Below are 20,317 nucleotides of genomic sequence, written 5' to 3' on the forward strand. Positions count from 1 at the left end.
TCCCACTACTGTAACTGTGTTAATAAATTTGATATTGATATTAAGGTAGATATGGAGGCATAGATTCAGAGGCAGAAGGTATTGTAAGTATTACATACAACAATGCAACAATAATAAAACAATGCATTGACATTTACTTTTTACTTTTGATACTTAAGTACTTTTAAAAACAAGTAGGCCAAGACTACTTCTGTACTTTTACTTAAGTAAAAATCAGTCTTTACAACTTTTACTTGTAACGGAGTAATATTTGACCAGTAGTGTCTGTACTTTCACTCAAGTAAGGAAGTTGTGTACTTTGTCCTCCTCTGATTAGCCTATGTAAATAATTTATACGATTGCATCATCTAAAGTTTAACATATATGATAAGCTATATGTAATTCAACTGATTACTTATTAATGTAATTGTAACTTAATGTCATAAAACAACATACTTGATCATTTTGACATTAGATAAAGGATACATAGTCAGTTGGTCATTATCGCTCAATTAAACACGAAACAAATGAGTTAAAATAATTTTACATTGTTTTTATATTTTTTTATATTTTTGTTTATTCTTTTTAAATATTTGTATTTATAATTATTAATAATTTATTTATCATTATTTAAATAATTGTAATATGCATGCAACTAATATTCATCAGAAATCTAGTCGTGCATATGTTTAAACAGCAAATTTAACATGCGTACAGAAACAGAAAAACAAAGATAAAGTAGACAAAAAATTAAAATATTAAAGTAGACAAAAAAAAAAGAAGAGTAATACCAATCTACTTTAGGAACTGTGAAAAACTACTACTATAAATGCTCTATTTTCTCTACCGTCCACAGTCTACCGCTATTCATTTTGCGTTGCCAAGAGAGACTCGTACTTGAGCGACGCTCCCTGGCTTTACCAAACGGCAGCTGACTGGATGTTGGAGGACTGAGAGGAGGAGTAGCTGTTGCAGTAACAACATCCTGGATATTAGAGCCTGGCGGCGCACACGGCTACAGAAATAAGGAGGAATGAAGACATAAGGGAGGCGGTGGTGGCATTTGCGAATGTTTCAGTGCATAGAAGCAGGGGCATAAACGTGAGTCTGGCAACTTTCAGGCATTAATTGTGGATTTACGGTCTATGGCGCCGATTTATCCCGAGGCACCGACAAGGTGATGCAGCAGCTGCAGGACGGGATCAGTCCACTACACGGCTGCCAGCTGAATGCCTTTACTGGATGAAAAAGGCGCAGCACACGTCCAGCGCAGGCCGGCTTGATATTTTATTAAAATAGGGCATTATGTAGAGAGGATCCCCCAGCGATTGCGATACACCCGTGGTTTACTTTCAATATTGTATCGGCTCTCGATATCGCTCTCCGGTTCAGAGACTCTGCCACGGCATCAAGCGGATCAGGCCTGTGCTGAAACACTGTCCGCGCGCTCCACGATATTTACCGTTTGAAGCTCATGATGATGTGACGGGAACTTTTATCGTTAACACGCAGAAGGAAAGCTCTTAGAGCCGTAACATTGTGTTCACTATCCGGTCGGCGGGTTTTCTTTATGTTCTCCAAGGTTGCGTTACTATTTTGTCATATCAAACTGCTTTTTTCGCTATCGAAAACGTATTGCTAGTTTAAGATAAATACGCCTTTCGGGCGGTGAGGGCGAACTCGCCGTTAATCGTGAAGATAACGACTTGACCCAACCCGCCTCGACACCGAGAAGCGTTTGGATCAAAGCGAGGATCATGGATCAGAATGATAAAAAGACCCTCACGGTATGTGCACACATTTAACCTATATAAGTTATCTGTTAGAATATTAATCAAATAGTAGCCTAATACAAATCCTGGCTGATGTTAAAGATAAGACCTGCGTTTTGAGCACGAAACGCTTGATGTGGCGCTGTAATGAAGCACAAGCACTTGTACAGGTGTCACATTGTCATGCTCAAAGTCTGATAGTACTGTCTATATGCCGAATTTTATATATTTGGCGCATGTTCATTCCGATGATTGTTGTTTTGATATAATGCTAATCTCATTTGAATGGTTACTCGTCTTTGCTTGTTTGACTCTAGAGTCTATGTTTGACATGAATGTGAATGTGCATGATTATCCAAACAAGACAATCTAATAAACAATATTTAAAGTAGTTTTGGACCATAATGTATGCTTGCGCCCTCATTGTCTTTAAATGTAGCCTAGAACATTTGTAAGTGTGAACCCAAAGCCCATGTATGTAATTAATGGGTGGCGTAATAGTAGGGAAAAAGTATGTAATCCTTATAATTAAGCAATGTATCACGAGCTAGAGTGTTACACAGCACTGCAGGTAATCACATTTACAACATTGCTCTTATTCCATAAAACAGCACAATTGGTTGTGTAATTTTATTGAGTATAGGTTAATTGATATCTTAAGTAACTTGCGTTCAGACAAAATTTGACTGATTAGTTGGTATATTTCTTTTTCACCAACAAAAGTAGTACCGAAATTAGCCAAAACACCAGGATTTGCCTGTCACCAAGCAAAACAGAGTAAAAGCTGGCCTAGATCAGCGTATTTGAGTGGAGCGGAGCGACACAGATTTCCCCTCCTGGCTCAGAAAGCCTCTCCCTGCTTCTAAATCAGTCTACTTCCCTATAGTTGGTGAAAAACAGTATGTGAGATTAGTATGTCCAAATTTATAAAACTGTAAATTAAATTACCCAAATGACCTACTACTTTTGGTGAAATTTGCATCTGATGAACACTTTACTCTCCCATGACGCCATGAGAGCGGCGTTGTGAATGGCAGTGAAGTGATACAACTTGTTGGTAGGTCACATGACAAAATGGTGGATGTACAACATCTGAATTTCATTCATATTACCCATATTCATACTATAAAGCACATACTTTGTACTACATACTTTCGTAGTAAGTTTCAAACCAAATGTTGTAGTCAGTATGCAAGGCTGTGTCAAAACGGTACACTAGTATTAGCATACCAATCTGAATTTCTATTGCTACCTTCAAGTGCACGTGGGAAACTCATACCTCCAAATCTGCCTTTTGTTATTATGACATCACTAATTCAGTGTGGAAACATAACATGGCAGCCAAAACAAAACAAAACCCCCAACAATTGTGAATAAACCCAAAAAGCAATCACTGACTTATATATGGTATCTCAACTAAATGTGACGCAGACAATGAAAGTTGAGTGATTTGACACCATTTGCTACAGACTTGCTTTCTGCTCACAGATCTCTGTGTATAGATTATATATTACATAATATTATTTATATTATATATCAGTGTCTCTGCAATGTTTCAAATCGTCACTCCCCTTTCAATGTCACAACTTGTGTATCATCTAGAATAGTTTTTCCCACTTGTAAATGCAACTTTGCTCGGTCATTCATATGCTCGTAACTCTTAATTACGATATTTCCGACTACACTTGAAGGGCACAAATATATTGCACAAATAATAGACCAAATTACTTCTAATCACTAGTGACTACTAGTCTAGAACAGAGGAATCAAATTAGATTCCTCGAGCTACCTGTTGTTTAATAAAATTTAGACTCATGTCCTTTCTGCTGCTTAACATAATTGCCATGGAAACTGAAGTTCATTTTAATGGCAAGCTTCTGTTGAATGTCTTATGACAGTCAGTATCTGAAAATGTGTTTGTTTTCAGAGCAAGTGGAATCAGTTGTGATCTACAGGACAACTAAATTTCTATGATAAGAAGACATTCGGCAGTAAATCTCCCTTTTACCGCAATGAGATAATAGTGTGGCTTACACAAAAACAACCTTGACACTTATCCCACCATATTCCAGTTCATCATCAAAATATGACCACGCCGGCTCTATTGCCACTCTCGGGACGTAGGATACCTACCCTCTCGCCAGGTGCCTCCTCATTCCCCCATCACAGAGCCACCTTACGGCTCTCCGAGAAGTTCATCCTCCTCCTCATCCTCAGTGCCTTCATCACCTTGTGCTTTGGAGCGTTTTTCTTCCTCCCGGACAACTCCAAACACAAGCGCTTTGACTTTGGCTTGGAGGACGTGTTGATACCACACATCGAGTCAGAGAAGGAGGCGAGGCACAGCAGCAGACAGGGCATACATGGCGTGGGAGCTCACGACGAGCATCGGCACAGGTGAGATCTCCTCAACATCACCGTGTGTTTTTGTGTCTCTGTGTATAGGTGGTATAACATCTTCACTGTGACGCTTTATTCGGAAAACAAACTGAACCGCTTCTATGCGGCAGCAAAAAAAGTCAATGAAAGATTATGAAAGCAAAAAGGATTGTTTGAGATTTTTGCTTTCTTTTAATATTATTAAAGGGATAGTTCATCCAAAAATGAAAATTATACCATTAATTGCACAGCCTCATGTCGTTCCAAACCCGTAAGTCTTTCGTTCATCTCCGGAACAGAAATTAAGATATTTTTTAATGAAATATGAGAGCTTTTTGTACTCTCCATAGACAGCTGACACATTGACGCTTTAAAAAGTTCATAAAGAGATTGTAAAACTAATCCATATGAATTGAGCATTTTAGTCAAAATTTTCTGAAGAGCCTCGATATCTTTAAATGATTAACAGAGTTAACTTGGGCTTTTATTCACAGATAAACATTGATCAGCGAACATAAACAGAAGCTTAAAGCTGCAGTCGGCAAGTCTGGCATATTGAGGGGACTTAGCCAAAATGTTGAATGTTTACAACTCTCGTGCCCCTCCCCCACTACCACAGAGCACCCTCCAATCGAGTTTGTGCTCGTCAGTGCGTGTGCACCAGATTTTCTGTGAACGCGCCCGTCTCTTCAGCATCGAAGCATCATTTTCTTTTCCTTGGTTGTTTCGGACATCCTAGCTCTGGTTGTTAATCGAGGAATTGGAAGCTTGTTAGTAGTTTTTCTCTCCGCCATCACGCTTCGTACAATCCAACACACCTGCAAACTTCAGGCTTGTGCATGTAATATTGTAACGTGCGCGAGGGGGGATCTGTGGCGTGTGCACGAACTGTGATTGACAGTCAGATCTCACACAGCCCTGCGCTGATTGCACCAGAAGAACTGGGAGTGGTGGATTTTTGCAAAACAAATAACAAGCTCTAGGTAAGGTAGAAGCGCGTTTAAAATAATAAAACCGGCTGATTTATGTTGTATAGTGCGTAGAGCATAGTGTCGGATTCAGTGAATATGATCAAAAAAATCTTGCCGACTGCAGCTTTAACTGAACCTGCTTGATGTGCGAGATCAAACCTCATTGGTTCTTGTGAAAGCTCAAACGTGCTGCTTGACACGAGAATGAACCTCATTGGCTATCGCACGTAAAGCAAACATGCTTGAGCTTCCGTTTACCATAACGGATCTGTGAATTGATGAACGTTTATGTGAATAAAAGCCTAAATTCAATCTGTTTATCATATAAAGCGATCGAGTCTCTTCAGAAAATGTAGATCCATTCATATGGATTAACTTTTTGAGTCGTCAAAGTGGTAGTTGCTTAGCCGTCTATGGCGGGATGGAAAGGTCCCATTAAAAAATCTCTTCATTTGTGTTCCGAAGATGAACGAAATTCTTACGGGTTTGGAACGACATGAGGGTGAGTAATTAATGACAGAATTTTTGGCTGAATTAACCCTTTAATCTTACTATGCACATTGTAATTGGAAAGCTCATACCACTATTTCATGGCAGGAGGAAAAAGCTTTAAATGCACTATTCAGGCCAAGCACACATGTAGGTGTGAGCTGTGCGAACAGACTATTCACAGATTGTCTGTGCTTTCGTTAATGGCCCTGCGATCTCTGTAAGCTTTTTCATACCCCAATCCATAGCAGCAAACAGTGATTTAGAGTCAGAAATCTTTGGGAATGCTTTTTTTATTAGGTTTGAAGTTCAAAAACTTTCCAAGATCATTTAAGAAAAGCATATGTTATTAACCGCAAGGCAAAGAAGCCCTTCACTGTTTTCTAAGAAAATCGCATTCTGCAATTGATGTATTTATCATCTACTTTTCCCCCCTAGCAATACTTCCACAATTATTAAAGGCTTTTCTTTTCCGCCTGAGATGGTTGTAGCCACACAGTCAGTGGTTCAGCTCTCTGTTTCTTTCTTCAGCTGGGTGGACCACAATTCATTGAGAGTTTAAGTGAACTCCGGTGAAAGAAAGCGCTTTCTGCTTCTTTGTTGTTACAGGGGCCTCTATGTGTTGTTTCTACTTTCACCATTGAGCTGCTGTGTGTACTCTGTCTTAAGAACCAAGCCATGGCTTAAAATCTTGTCTAGGTTTATCCTGTCTGAGGTTTGCATGCAACTTCCACAAAAAAAAAAGAGATTGTATGTATTGTATCTTTGAAAATGTAGTTGCAATCTAACGTTGTTTGAAAGTCACATGACTTTCCCTGTGTGATATAAGATGAGTTATCAAAATGTCAAAGCTTTAATATCATAGCAGTTTTCCCCAACATTTTTTGCAATACGATCCTCAGTGATAGAAACGTTTGAATTTAAATGCAGCTTGTGTGTTTTGTTTTTTTGTGGTCCTTCAAGCTTTCATTTATGGAAATGTGTGGCACATTTCATGAGGCAAATGCTGACTCTGTCTCAGCGAGGCATTAGTGTGACTGAGGACCGTCTCAATTTTACCGGCTGGATTGAACAGAGCCTCTTAAGTACACTAGAAAATAAACCTGCTGAGCTGATGAAATGTTAACGTTAATGCATATTTTAGTTTTTTTTTGCGCTGTCGTCCCAAAGGTAGAGTTGAAGTGCAGTCAGACATACTGCATGTGCATTTGCTAGTGAGAGACAGAGGCCCTGTTTACACCTGGTATTAAGATGCGTTTTGGTCGATCGGATCACGAGTGCACAACGCTAAGTACAGGTTAAACAGGGTCTGAAACGCTTTGAGCTTCTCCACTTTTGACGAAAACACATTTGACCGGATTGCTATCAAAGTGTAGACGCTCATGTGGTCGAATGCGTTCGAACGACCACAAAAGACTACCTACTCTCCGCCTAGTGACTTAATGCGTAAACATTATGGGAAGCGCGCTAGCCAGACAAGTTTTAAACTTTGTCAGCTGAAGACCCAAGTTTGGTTTAAAGACAAAAAACAAACCAAGCAACAATGTTCTCTCAACGTTGATTGCTAACACGCACTCATGGTCACTCACTGCTTCTCTACAAATGTTTTTCGTCGTCTCCTTTAAAATTGTGCGAGCTTATTTCATCCATTAGATCAAAAGATCTGAAAAAGCCCATACATTTACCCTCCCAAAGACTTTCCCCTCAAAGAAATCAAGACAGAAGTTGTTGAAAGTGGACAAAAGAGATGGATCAAAACAGGTGTAAATGGGAATGTGTCTCCCTCGTCTACTTGTGACCAAAACTCATCTTAATACTAGTAGGGTTGTAGCGGTATGACGGTATATCACGTCTGATTGCCATATCGTGAACATTTGCTCCTTTCGGTATTGGAAAAAATGAAACCAGACGGAGAATCTCACCTGTGGATACGCAACTTCTTTCCATTTGACTGCTTAGACTCTTAAAGGGATAGTTCACTTTGAAATAAATTTTTGGTATGTTTTAGCTTACCTCAAGGGCATCCAAGATGTAGGTGTCTTTTTTTCCGCAGTAGTTTAAATTTTGATATTTTTAGGTCAAACCGTTCTTGTCTGTCAGTCATAAAATGCAGGTCTATGGTCACCGCCTCAAAGAGCATGCACAGAGTCCAAATTAAAACAATTCCCCGTCGTCCAAATTAAACAATTCCCCATCGTAAGTACACATTGATGGCCTAAGACACGAAACGAGCGGTTTGTGTGAGAAAACGAACAGTATTTATGTCGTTTTTAACGCTTATACACAGCCATGTCCGAGTGATCTGATCTGACGTGTACGCAGACTGGTGCATAGATATATACACACTAGATGTCGCCTTGTCTACGGCAGTTCATTGGAACGAATGTCTTTAAGGCGACTTCTAGTGTATATATCTATGCATGCACCAGTCTGCGTACACGTCAGATCAGATCACTTCGTGTCTTAGGCCATCAATGTGTACTTACGATGGGGAATTGTTTAATTTGGACGACGGCGAATTGTTTTAATTTGGACTCTGTGCATGTTCTTTGAGGTGGTGACCATAGACCTGCATTATATGACTGACAGACAAGAACGGTTTGACCTAAAAATATCAAAATTGAAACTACTGCGGAAAAAAAGACACCTACATCTTGGATGCCCTTAAGGTAAGTTAAAACATACCAAAAATTAATTTCAAAGTGAACTATCCCTTTAACTTTCTCCACCCACACACATACAGCGGAGAACATGTCAGGCTGTTATCTCTAATCTCTATCCCCCGCCAAAAAATAAGTTAAAATTTGCTGTATGGGAATACTTTGGATAGCAAAAAAACAAACGTGTGGTTGTCCTCAAGGACAGATATCCAATTTGCCAAAAATATGGACGCAAAATGGCTGCAAAAGGAGAAAATGCATCAAACATTTTTACCTATATTCGAGAACCCATTCCCAATGTGCAGATAAGTCTCCCATTTCTAACTTCATTTTAAACTCAGGTTCTCTGAGTAAGTGTGTCACTGTGGTGGGCTGATGTAACAGATGCCCTGTGACTCGCGCTAATTGAGTTAGCGCTCACACCTGCCAACCTGACATGAAGCTTAAGGCTCCTCTAAAAGCGAGAAAGTGCTCGGCTTGAGCTTGAGCTAAACCAGACCCTTTCTCCTAAACCTGACAGTTTATTTTTCAATTTTAGTCCTGATACTGTTTAAATTGGATGAGCTACATTTGATGGCATGTTGGAGATTCAATCTGAGTGAAAAATTTGCCTGCTCCTGCCAAAGCTTTAGTAAGAGGAAGATTCATTTGAAGTGTCTGAGCTCAGGCACTTTATTAGAGGCTTGTTTCTATTAGAGCAGAGAAACAGACAGATGATGATGTGCTCCTCAAAAAAGTGATAATGACATTATTGCAGAAAACATAATTTAGTTTCATTGTAGTTAGTGGTGATAGAAAAATGCTAAGAAAGGGGGCAGCTGTTGTGACCAAGCAAAAATATTATATCATCTTTCTGAGCTAAATCAGTGGTTAAAATAAGGCCCCGATATACTCACGGCAAAGTTATTTTTCGTTCTTTGCCTTGGGGTAAAACAAAGTTCGAAATGCCTGACCAGTGATATACTGCTAGCGAACATCTGATGAATATGTTGATGTGCTAAGCGCTTTCCTCTCTCAATAACAAAATAAACACACAACAAAATTGAGAAAACAGCAAGCATTTTTTAACAAAGCATAGCCTTGTAAAGCATCTGATCATAACAACGTGGATATGAAGAGTTCAGTTGCAAAAGCCTCTAAATGCCATCTGAAATTTTCTTCTAGAATGATCATTTTTATCAAGCTCGTATATTTAAATTCAATAATTTCACTTAAATGGCAATGAAGATTACCTATTAATTGTCATTTAAGTGAAACTGCTGAACTTAAATATACGAGCTTGATAAAAATGATCATTCTAGAAGAAAATTTCAGGTGGCATTTAGAGGCTTTTGCATCTGAACTCTTCATATGTTTGCACGAGCTCTGCAATTCGGCATTCTAGTATTGTCACATCACGTTTATTTATAGACCCTTTTACAGCCCACGTGATCAAATAGTTGCGCGCGCATTTTGGCAACGGAAGTGGTGTTTTTCCCCACTGGCTCTAACGTGTTAGCAACTCCGAAAGTTTATCAAAACGGTTTCCCAGCATCAAAATGTCTGGTTGTTGCGTTTACGGTTGCACTAATCGATATACCACCCAGGGGCTTAAGTTTTATATTATTCCGACAGGATCACGGCCGTTTCAGAAGAGTGGCTGCAGGCGATTAAACGTGTTGATTGGAGCGAGGACATAATAAAAAATGCTTGCGTCTGTTTAATCCGCTCGCGTAGCTTGACACGCTGCTGATTCTCGCCATACTTCCGTTGCCAATATGCGCGCGCATACGTCATCATTGTGTACAAACAGTAAAAGGGTCTATACAGCACTTTATACAATAGATTGCTTAAAGGAACACGCCGACTTTTTGGGACTTTAGCTTATTCACTGTATCCCCCAGAGTTAGATGAGTCCATACATACCCTTTTCATATCTCTGTGCGTGCTGTAACTCTGTCTGACGCAACCACCGCTAGCCTAGCTTAGCACAAAGACTGGAGGTAAACGGCTCCAGCTAGCATACTGCTTAGAGCCCTGCACGGGGCAAAAAATCCAGCCCTTACCGAGACCAGGGGCCTCATTTATAAACGTGGCGTACGCACAAAACGGGGCTGAAAATGTGCGTACGCCACTTCCGACGCATAAGTTGTGATTTATAAAAACAAACTTGACGGGAAAATGTGCGCACCTGCACGCAAACTCTGACCCATGCGTACGAACGTTTTGGAGATGGAGCAGTTTGGCGACACCGATGGTGAGCTGGAGTTAAGTGTCTTTTTGGTCACTTTTAGACAGAAAATCTAAAGAAAATTAAACATATACAGAAAGATAATACATAATTTCACTCGCCAAGCCTGTCAACTTGAAGCAAATATCCATCCCTTCTTAAATGTCCGCGCCAGCGAGCGTGTTGGGCATTTTAGTGAAACTGATGCAAATAACAGTTTAAATAAATAAAATAATGATTTAAACTATGTTTTACTTCTGATATAAACATTTAGATTAAATATGCCATTCAAATTAATGGAGTTAAACACTTAAACATGAAATCATTACTGAGAAGTTACAACATTTTTTATATTCAAATTCAATCAATAGAAATATTGTTGTGGATGCGATGTTTTTGAACACTTCCTGTGGCGTGCTGTGTTTTAATGTTTTAACCACAGAGATAATTGCTTATCATGATAATACCAGATTGTCTGAGAAAATAGTTTCGTACAAATAATGCCCAAGGCCTATCTGTTTCCATAAAAAATATAAATCAATTAAAAATACAATTCGGCCAGTGGAAAAGATTGAGAAAACTTTCTCTGAAATGTATTTTACACTATTTGATTTATGTATTCAAAAACAAGGCAAGTATAGGCAACTACTTGATTTTTATTAATGTAATGTGTCTTGTACCGTTAAACGTTATCACGTGGATGAATAATATGCAAATGATATGCAGATGAGGATCTGCATAGTAAAACTAGGCGTTGTAAGCTCCATATATGGTTATTTCGGGGTGGAGACGCATGTGCGCACAATCTTCCGCTGACTGGGATTTATAAAGTGAATTCTGCGCAGGTTCTGGCGTACGAACGGTTTTATAAGTCTGAATATTTTTTTGCATACGCCATTTTTGCCTTTCGGGCGCACGTACACTTTTAGTAAGGTTCCTACGCACAGTTTTATAAATGAGACCCCTGGCCCGTGGTGTTCAAACCCTAATCCGGCCCCAGCCCGAAAACATCTGCAATTTTTCAGTCCGAACCCGACCCAAGACCAACATCTATATCACTAAAGCTCTCTCTGACGCGTGCTCTCTCTGCTAGATGCACACACATACACACACGCTACTAGGTACAATTTTATTATAGGCCTCCAACATAACTACCACCATGACAATTATGCCCACAAATATTAATACAGACTGTCCATTACAGAGAAGCATAAGCATGCAGTAGAGAATATTATATAGCCAAATGTGATCCAGCAGTAAATAAAGTAAATACTGCCTACCTTTTTTTTGATGTGAAGTAACTTTACTGAAGAACAACATTTCAAAGAACTCGTCGCCAACTGGCTAACATTAAATAATAATAAAAATATAATAAATAAATAAAAATCTGTTGAACTGAGTAAGGCTCATTCACTGTTTATTCGCGAGTGTTGTGAAGAAAAAGAATAGCATCCACTGTTGAAGGCTTCAGGCTCATTGTTTGTTGTGGTAATCAAATCAAAACTCTTTAAAAATGCAGCTTTTCCTGAAGTATTGGGATATTTTAGTAACTCCTCACGCTCCAACTTGCATTGCACGCGTGTCGCGTTACTCGCGTAATCGCATATTGCGTTTCATATAATATTATCAATATAACAATTTCATACAGTAGCCCGCGATCTGCACGTATCTTATGGGCACGATGAAAGGAGAGAAGCTAAATGAGCCAGAGTCCGACCAAAGCCTGATCTGTTAAAAAATTATACTTTTTTTTAAATGGCCTGACTGCTCCCAATAAGTGACAAAATAACGCCAACATTTTCCTATTTACATGTTGTGATTTGTGTAGTCACAGCGTGTACAAATAACAAGGTCACATTTGTATAGTCACAACGTGTACGAATAACAAGGTCACATGAGACACAGCCATCTTCTAACCGTATAAATACTGGGAACTATATTCTCAAAAGGCGAAGCACTGCTACTTGGGTGGAGTGATTTGCTCGCAGCGCCTGAGAAGCCCCGTGTTGAGGAGCAGAGTTCGCTCAGAGTTGGAGTAAATCACTCCGCAGTTGTAGCAGTGCTTCGCCTTCTGAGAATATAATTCCCAGTATGTATACGGTTAGAAGATGGTTGTGTCTCATGTGACCTTGTTATTCGTACACGCTGTGACTATACAAATCACAACATGTAAATAGGAAAATGTTGGCGTTATTTTGTCACTTATTGGGAGCAGTATGCTAGCTGGAGCCATTTACCTCCAGTCTTTGTGCTAAGCTAGGCTAGCGGTGGGTGCGTCAGACAGAGTTACAGCACGCACGGAGATGAAAAAGGAATGTATGGACTTATCTAACTCTGGGGGATATGGTGAATTAGCTAAAGTCCCAAAAAGTCGGCGTGTTCCTTTAAAATCAAGCATCTTTACCATATTAAACATGAAAAACTGTGTCAGTGTCTCATTTCATCAGAAGTACAACTTCATTTTCCACTGTAAAGCAGCTTTCCAGTGTTTTCATGTTTTCACTCACGGACGTCTGACCTCTACGGACTGGAGAAATGAAGCGGAAAAGATTTCCACGTGAAAGAAGGCAGAGCCTCCGCACACCTATTATGTAGTCGCCACGGACCAATAGTAGTAGCTGTTTCGAACTCCCAAAACAAACCCCAAACGAAGTTCGTTTTGGCCTGATTTTGTTAGAAATTACGTCACATAAGTTCGTTCTTCTATTTCGTTTGAAGTATATTGGGGCCTTTAGGATCAAGAGGAACAGAATCAACTACAACATATTTAGTGTATAAAAGTGAGAATACTACTTGCCCTACCAGATCATTGGTGCATTGTCACTACATCTGACATTAAATCTATAAAACCACTGAACTATACTGCCTAGATCTAGAATAGAATAGAATAGAATGAGGCATTTTTATATAGCACTTTCATATGTACTTCCATATGTACATCTATGCTAAGATGAACATTTCAAATACCAGTATGCTACTTTTTCACATGACCTCATGGTTTCACATTTAATTCATTGAGTGGCATCGATTTATCTCTAAAGTAAAAAAGTTAGAATCTTTAATCCAATTTTTTGTACAAATGTCTAAATTTGTGTCTGATAAAATGAGTCAAGATGGCAAAATGACAAATCATGGTTGATATGGCTCCTGGTTTGTTTTTCATGACTGAAGTAATTAAAAATGACAGTCCATTGCACACAGCTGTCCATCCTCATGAGGCAGCTTTACATCAAATAGGACAGGAATGGAAGTCAGATAAGAGATTTGTTTTTAAAAAGAGACATGAAAAATGTAGGAAGGAATAAAGAGAGGCTCCGCTTCACTCAAGTGCTGTCCACTTAAAGGCTGTAGTCAGACCTGTATGCATCATTTGATACCAGGAGGCTGTTATTCCCCAGAGCAGCTTCAGGCTGAGAGTGATACAGAAAGAAACCACCACACAGCGTTGCATCTTTGAACTCTTGAAAGGCAAGATGGGGCTAGAAAGCGATGGATGGTGGGGATGGTGAGGAAGAAGGCCCTTCCTGAACTCTATATTGGAAATATGAGTTGCTGACCTTATTTTCTAGTTTCTGCGAAATGGGCCAGCAGCCACGTGGCTTCACAGGTGTTGGTGGTATTTTGTTGAAAATGAGCTCAGTTCTCAAGGGAATCGTGTGCAAGTACGTTCACATAAACATTTGCAGGCACTGTACTACACTAAATACTAATGAAAAGCACAAACAGTATTTATCAGTTGGCGAGTTAAGCAGTGTGTTCCTCTTATTCCTCAGTTGCACAGCTGAATACTTCAAGCTGTCCTTGATGCTTCAGATTTCTATAGGCGTTTCTTCATTCTCTTTGCATTTCTCTATGTCTTTATCTCTTTTCTGTCTCTATATGTGAGCAAGGCAGAAAATGAATCCTGATCAAAGCCTAATGATGGGGCTGAGGAATGGGTCTGTCTGAGATAGATTGGGTCTCCTGAGGCGTACAGAATTAATCTGCTGTACCAGAATGAAAACCTGTTTTATACCTAGAGCCACACATGTGGGGATAACGGCTCCAAAAGTGCTTCTGGACCCATTCTGCTATTGACAGTGTTTGGTGTACTTCCACGATAAGCTTTGACTTGTGAAGAAGATGAGGTTTGAAGGTGGATGTGTGGGTAGGTTGATGGTAGATAGTGTTGAGCGCACAAAACTGATGGAAGCTGAGCATCTTAACACCTGCTCATGGTGGGTGTAATATAATAAGCGCTTATCTGTTCACAATGGCAAGCTCTGCTGAATTTACCAGTGTTCTGTTGGCATGGCAGTGCTATCTAACATCCATTATACAACACCATCTTGATATATCCATTTACATTTACATATAATCATTTAGCAGACGCTTCTATCCAAAGCGACTTACAAATGAGGAGAGCAATAGTATGGTTTAAAAAAACAAACATTTTAGACAAACATTTTCAGACAATCCCTGTATTCATGCATCATTAGTTAGATTAATTAATCATTCATTATAGATTAAATATGTCAAGATGTTTTTTTTTTTTAAGGTTTTCTTGATGTTAACTCTCTTACAGGGAGCTTATATAATGACATTACATTACAAAGAATATTCCACCTAGAGCTTGTTGGAATGATGTAGGTGGGTTCACATAATGCCTGTAAATAATGGAATTGCTGATGAAAAGTAGTAGCGTACGCAATGGATTGAACTAAACATGTTAATTCAGCCACACTTTGATTTGCCCTGGACTGACTTTGTATCTGTTGGGGTAATTGATTCAAACTAATTTTGACATGCTTCTAATTGTATGTATGACATTATGAGCCTTCCATGAAATCACCTAGACGCAGCTTTGAGAGAGCCTTTCAAAAAGAGAGAGAGAGACTGCAGGCCCCCCAAAAAAAAGCCAATAGAATAATGTGAGTGGGAGCGAAGGGTTGCAGGCTGAGATTTGTAGGTGAATCCATTATGGAGCGTTACCGTAGACTATAGATGTCTGCACTCTAATGCAATGCAGAGTTTTATTGGTGTTTACTGTCATTAGTGAGGCCCTTTGCTCTCATGTCCCTCGCAAGAAGCCATTAGTGCCCACATATTTCCAACTCACACACGTCCCTGTTTGCAGACTAGCCATTTAACCCCCGCATTAGAAATGCTCACATCAGCACTCACTTTACTGTAATTGCAGCTTTTATCCTCTGGAACGACAACTTTAGTGTCCGTCGCATGTATTTCTTAAGCTAATTAAGCACTTTGATGCAAAATAGTGGGTAAAATTTTTCGATATATATTGTAATGCATTCAAATGATTGTTAATCCATTATAGTTTAGCAGATACTAGGAGACAGCGAGACGAAGAACGACAAAACGTCTCGCTGTCACCTGGCGAACGTTTCCAGGCCGTAACAATGAACGAACCAGTCTGAGATAACCTGCGTCGCCCCGGCATATCACTGTCTGTGTCACTGTATCCATCTGACCTCTTTTTCCTTGCAATCCCCTTCGGTTCTTTCTTTAGTCTGGTGTGCTTCATTGATTCACAAGACCTAAAAATCTTCTGTCTCCACCCTTATTCTTCTGTGTGTGTGTGTGGCGTTATGTTACCTTGTAGCTTATAGTATATGAGTCTCCTGTGCATTCTCCCACACTCCACCCCATAATTGCTCTTAACTAATACCTAAAAAAAATATATAATAATTGTTGTAACACGTTGTTTCTGTTAACACAATTTTATTTCCATTTTATTGCGAAAAACTTTATTGAAATTAATTCCAATTGTTTGATTATAAATCAGGTTTGTTTGAGCTGTTTGTTGTTAGTGTACTCCTGGGTGGAGTACGTATAAAGTAGGGCTGTCACTTTTTATTCGATATTCGAATATGCATTCGAACATGACGTGAAATATCCGTAATCGAACTATAAATAAACGATTCAGTTTTTAAAGTGCCATGTGTAGCGCATTTTTTACAGTCTATGATTAGACCATTTGTTTTTTAATCGCCTGATCGGACAATTCTACCCCAACTCATCTAAAAAGTAGTGTCTGGAAATATTTTGGGTTCTACACCATAGATGGTAAAGTACCGTATTTTCCGGATTATATATCAAAATTAATTCATACTGACTGACATGAACCAAGAGAAAACACCGTCTACAGCCGCGAGAGTAGCCTACATGCTGCTCCTGTAGCCTACCCATGAAAAAATTTACTGAAAACAACTGAAAAACTGTTAACTGAAACAAGAAACATTAACCTAAAGACAACTAAGAAAGCTTGAACACAAACAAAATGCCCCCAAAAAGAAAAAAAATCTCCATGTTTTCGGTGCTGATGCGGTGGTGACGCGTTCATGTAACATGTAAGGGTGGCGCTGCCAATAAAGCACCTAAAAGCTGTCACAAAGAACCAGCAAAAGTAATGACTATGAATGTCAAATATAGCAAGGAGACATTTACATTTTTTACTAATAAACAAGTGTTTTCTGTGTCAGTGTCGGCTGCAAAGATGAAGTTGACTATGCTGACTCGCTATCTTCGCAGTTGGTGAACGCGCCAGAGAGAAATGCACATTTCACATGGATGACATAAGCAGAGAACAGTCTGTTTTCTTTCGTTTTGAATTGTTCTGTTTAAAAGTACACATTTCAAGCTTTCTATGTCTCAGTTCTGTGAGGCAAGTAGGTTACCGTATACGCTGAGTTTCGGTTCATTTTAGTGTTGTCAAAAGACCCGGTACTTCGGTACCAAGTCGGTACTAATTTTTTTTTAAACGTCACGGTACCAGGTTTTCTCAAACCCGGTACTTGATGCGCGTGCATGCCCGAAGCGCGTGCAGTTGCGTCCTCTTCATAAAAGCGCTGATGGCGATCGGCGGTGCTGCTGCTGATGTGGTGCTGATGTTTTTGCGCGTGCAGATACGTTATTTCAAATGGCGCGCGGCAAGCGCGCTCATAATAGAATCGGCGCGCTCGCTTTTCCATGTGCGTTCATGGATGCATAGCAACGACAGACGCCACGGGAGTACAAACGCTTGTGCGAACTGCGCTCTCCATGACGACGAGGAAGTGTGACATAGGCCTATTAATTGATTTCTAGCCCTTGCATTAGCTTTACTACTAGATATATTTATGGAGATGAGAAATAAAAAGCCGTCATTAATATCAGTCCGTCAGAAAAGCAGTTCTAGTCTTATTCTTGGCTGGATAACTCTTAGCAGGTTTAAAAAGCCCTTTTAAAGTTAAATATGAATACAGTTTTGGATTAAATAAAAGTATAGTCAAGTCAAATAAAACATTTTATCTCCTGTATAGTTTGGTAATGCTACAATAAGATACCATTCATTAACATCACTTACTGCGTTATCTAACATAACACATTGAGTGAACAATATATTTTTACAACATTAATTAATGTTAGTGAATGTTATTTAATACAAAACACTTGATTGGTCATGTTTGTTCACTTCATTCATTGTGCATTAAATAATGTTAACAGAAATAATGTTAACTTTTGATTTTAAAAATGTATTTTTAAATTAACCCCTAAAGGAGAATAATTGCGACAGTATATAACTATTGTTTTTTTTGTTAGGTCATTTTATCTAATGTTATCTAACAAATGGAATCTTATTGTAAAGTGTTTTTAATACTACAGTTTCCATCTTTGTGATATACACTTTAATATAATTATGTAAATTTAATCTAAATTAAGCTTTGGTACCGGAATTGGTACCGAGAACCGTGGATTTTCACTGGTATCGGTACCGAATACTGAAATTTTGGTACCGTGACAACACTAGTTCATTTATGAGACAAGCTCCAGGTTCACGCGCCGGCGCCTCCGTGTCGTGATTAAATATTTTCTAGTATATATACTTCTTATTTATTAAATCCAGGCAATTGATTAAAATTAAGATACAATTAATACAAAACTAAATTAAATTTAAAGACAGGCTTTGTGCTTTCTGTTTGAGGTCTCTGTGAAAGTTTTAAAGCAGTCTTTTAGTGCCGCTTTCAGAGCGCTCACGTCCGTAACGGAGAACTGTCCCGTCCGTAACAGGGTTTTTTTTTGTGTGAAATAAGTAGATATTATAAGTAGATAAATAAGTAGATAAGTAGATATTCGAATATATTCGAATACATTGCTTGATATTTGATACCCGTTCGAATTAGATTTTTCTCAAAAGTGACAGCCCTAGTATAAAGTGACGTGAAGGCCAAGTATTGTCACCCATACTCTGAAATTTTCCTCTGCATTTAACCCATCCAAGCTAATGCACACACATTAGTAGCAGTAAGTAGTGAACACACTGCAAACCGTGGAGACGCACACCCCAAGCCATTTTTGATGCAGCACCCGGGGAGCGATTGGGGGTTAGGTGCTCAAGGGAACCTCAGTCGTGAATATTGAGGGTGGAAGAGAGCGCTGTTCCTTCACTCCCCTCCCTACATTTCCCTACCGATTGAACTTTTGGGTTACAAGTCTGACTCTCTAACCTTTAGGCCACGACTGCCCCTGTACACAGAGTATAGTGTTGAATATCCACTTCATTCATTTTGTTTTAAGAAAAATATTAAAATATATTTTATTGACCCTAAACTTTAGAATTGTTAACAGACAGTATAATACATATTATACATTGCGCTACATGTATGACATTTATATAGCCTATAATTACATGAACAATTTATATAATATGAAAATAATAGAAATGTAGAAATAGAAATAGAAATGAAATAGAAATGTTCCACCTCCTATATTAAGTTACAATAAACTAATTAAAGCATCTCTTATATGTTTCATTGTGCATCTGCAGGGAGGAAGAGGAGAGTCTTCGTGACAAGATCCGGGCAGATCATGAGCGGGCACTGCAGGAAGCCAAGGAAAAGCTCCGCAAATCCAAAGAGGAGCTGAAGGCTGAGATCCAAACAGAGAAGACCAAGGTAGCTGAGGACTTGAAAAAGAAAGACGGTCCCAAACCACTGCCTCCAGTACCCATGCCCAAACTGGTAGGGGTCAACGATGGTGACCCAGGGGATCCTGACACCAAGGAAAAGAGGGACAAAATCAGAGAGGTAAGAGGAGTGTGTGTTTACATGCTTTAAAAGGTATAGTGTGCTTGCTAGTTTTAAGAATTAGGGCTGTGCGATTAAGCAAATTTTAGCTTCGATTTTGTTTTCCAACGATTAAAAAAAAAACGATAATCAAGATAATGCTTGCTTGATGCTATTGCTATGTATTGTTGTGAAATAAATTACTCGCATAATGTTTTGGTCAAACTGCCCACTCATGATTGTGTTAAATAATCTTGATTACAGTATAGACCAAATCAATTGCGATTAGGATTTTTATCATAGTCGAGCTCGAGCAGCCAAACTCAGAATTTTTGCAACTCCTAGTTAGATTCTGTCTTGGTCGTGCTTTGGTGAGAGATGAACAGACATCATCTCCCTCACAGTTAATTACTTCACATTGCTTTATAAATTGAACAGTTTTGGCCTTTTTTAATCTGTTGCAATTTTAATCTGACTGAGGTCTCCATAGGTATAATTATCAGCTTTTGAAAATGGGTTGCAGTTTTGGATGAGAAATAACTCTGAGAAAGTAATAGCCACTGGCTGATTTGTGCCTTACTGGAACAGACAGATTTCTACTGATGTAATGCAGATTTGGATTTTCGCTCTTCCAGATGGACCACACAATTTGTCTTACTGTGTGAGATCTGTTCCTAAATTAATCAGATTGGAAAACGGTTATTAGTGTTGTTTACTAATGCAAAAGCATTACTGTTCCAATTCTCATACTCTGGGGTTTGAGTTTTTTTTTTTTTTCACTGTTCGTGGTATGGACACAAATGATATTCAGATC

At 39.0% G+C, this 20,317-nt stretch overlaps 1 protein-coding gene across 1 annotated transcript in view; it reads left to right on the top strand.

Annotated features, from left to right (window-relative positions):
• Nucleotides 1-953: 953 nt before the first annotated feature.
• man1a2 (mannosidase, alpha, class 1A, member 2) overlaps nucleotides 954-20,317 on the top strand; it is a 94,916-nt gene continuing 75,552 nt past the window's right edge. The window contains exons 1-3 of the mRNA XM_082175313.1: nucleotides 954-1,766; nucleotides 3,679-4,148; nucleotides 19,266-19,524. Of these exons, the coding sequence (XP_082031439.1) occupies nucleotides 3,838-4,148; nucleotides 19,266-19,524 (570 nt within the window). The 5' untranslated portion in view covers nucleotides 954-1,766; nucleotides 3,679-3,837. The remainder of the gene's footprint in view (nucleotides 1,767-3,678; nucleotides 4,149-19,265; nucleotides 19,525-20,317) is intronic.

The sequence above is a fragment of the Leuciscus leuciscus genome, assembly GCF_965113295.1.
Source record: "Leuciscus leuciscus genome assembly, chromosome: 7".
In the NCBI taxonomy this organism is placed as follows: Eukaryota; Metazoa; Chordata; class Actinopteri; order Cypriniformes; family Leuciscidae; genus Leuciscus; species Leuciscus leuciscus.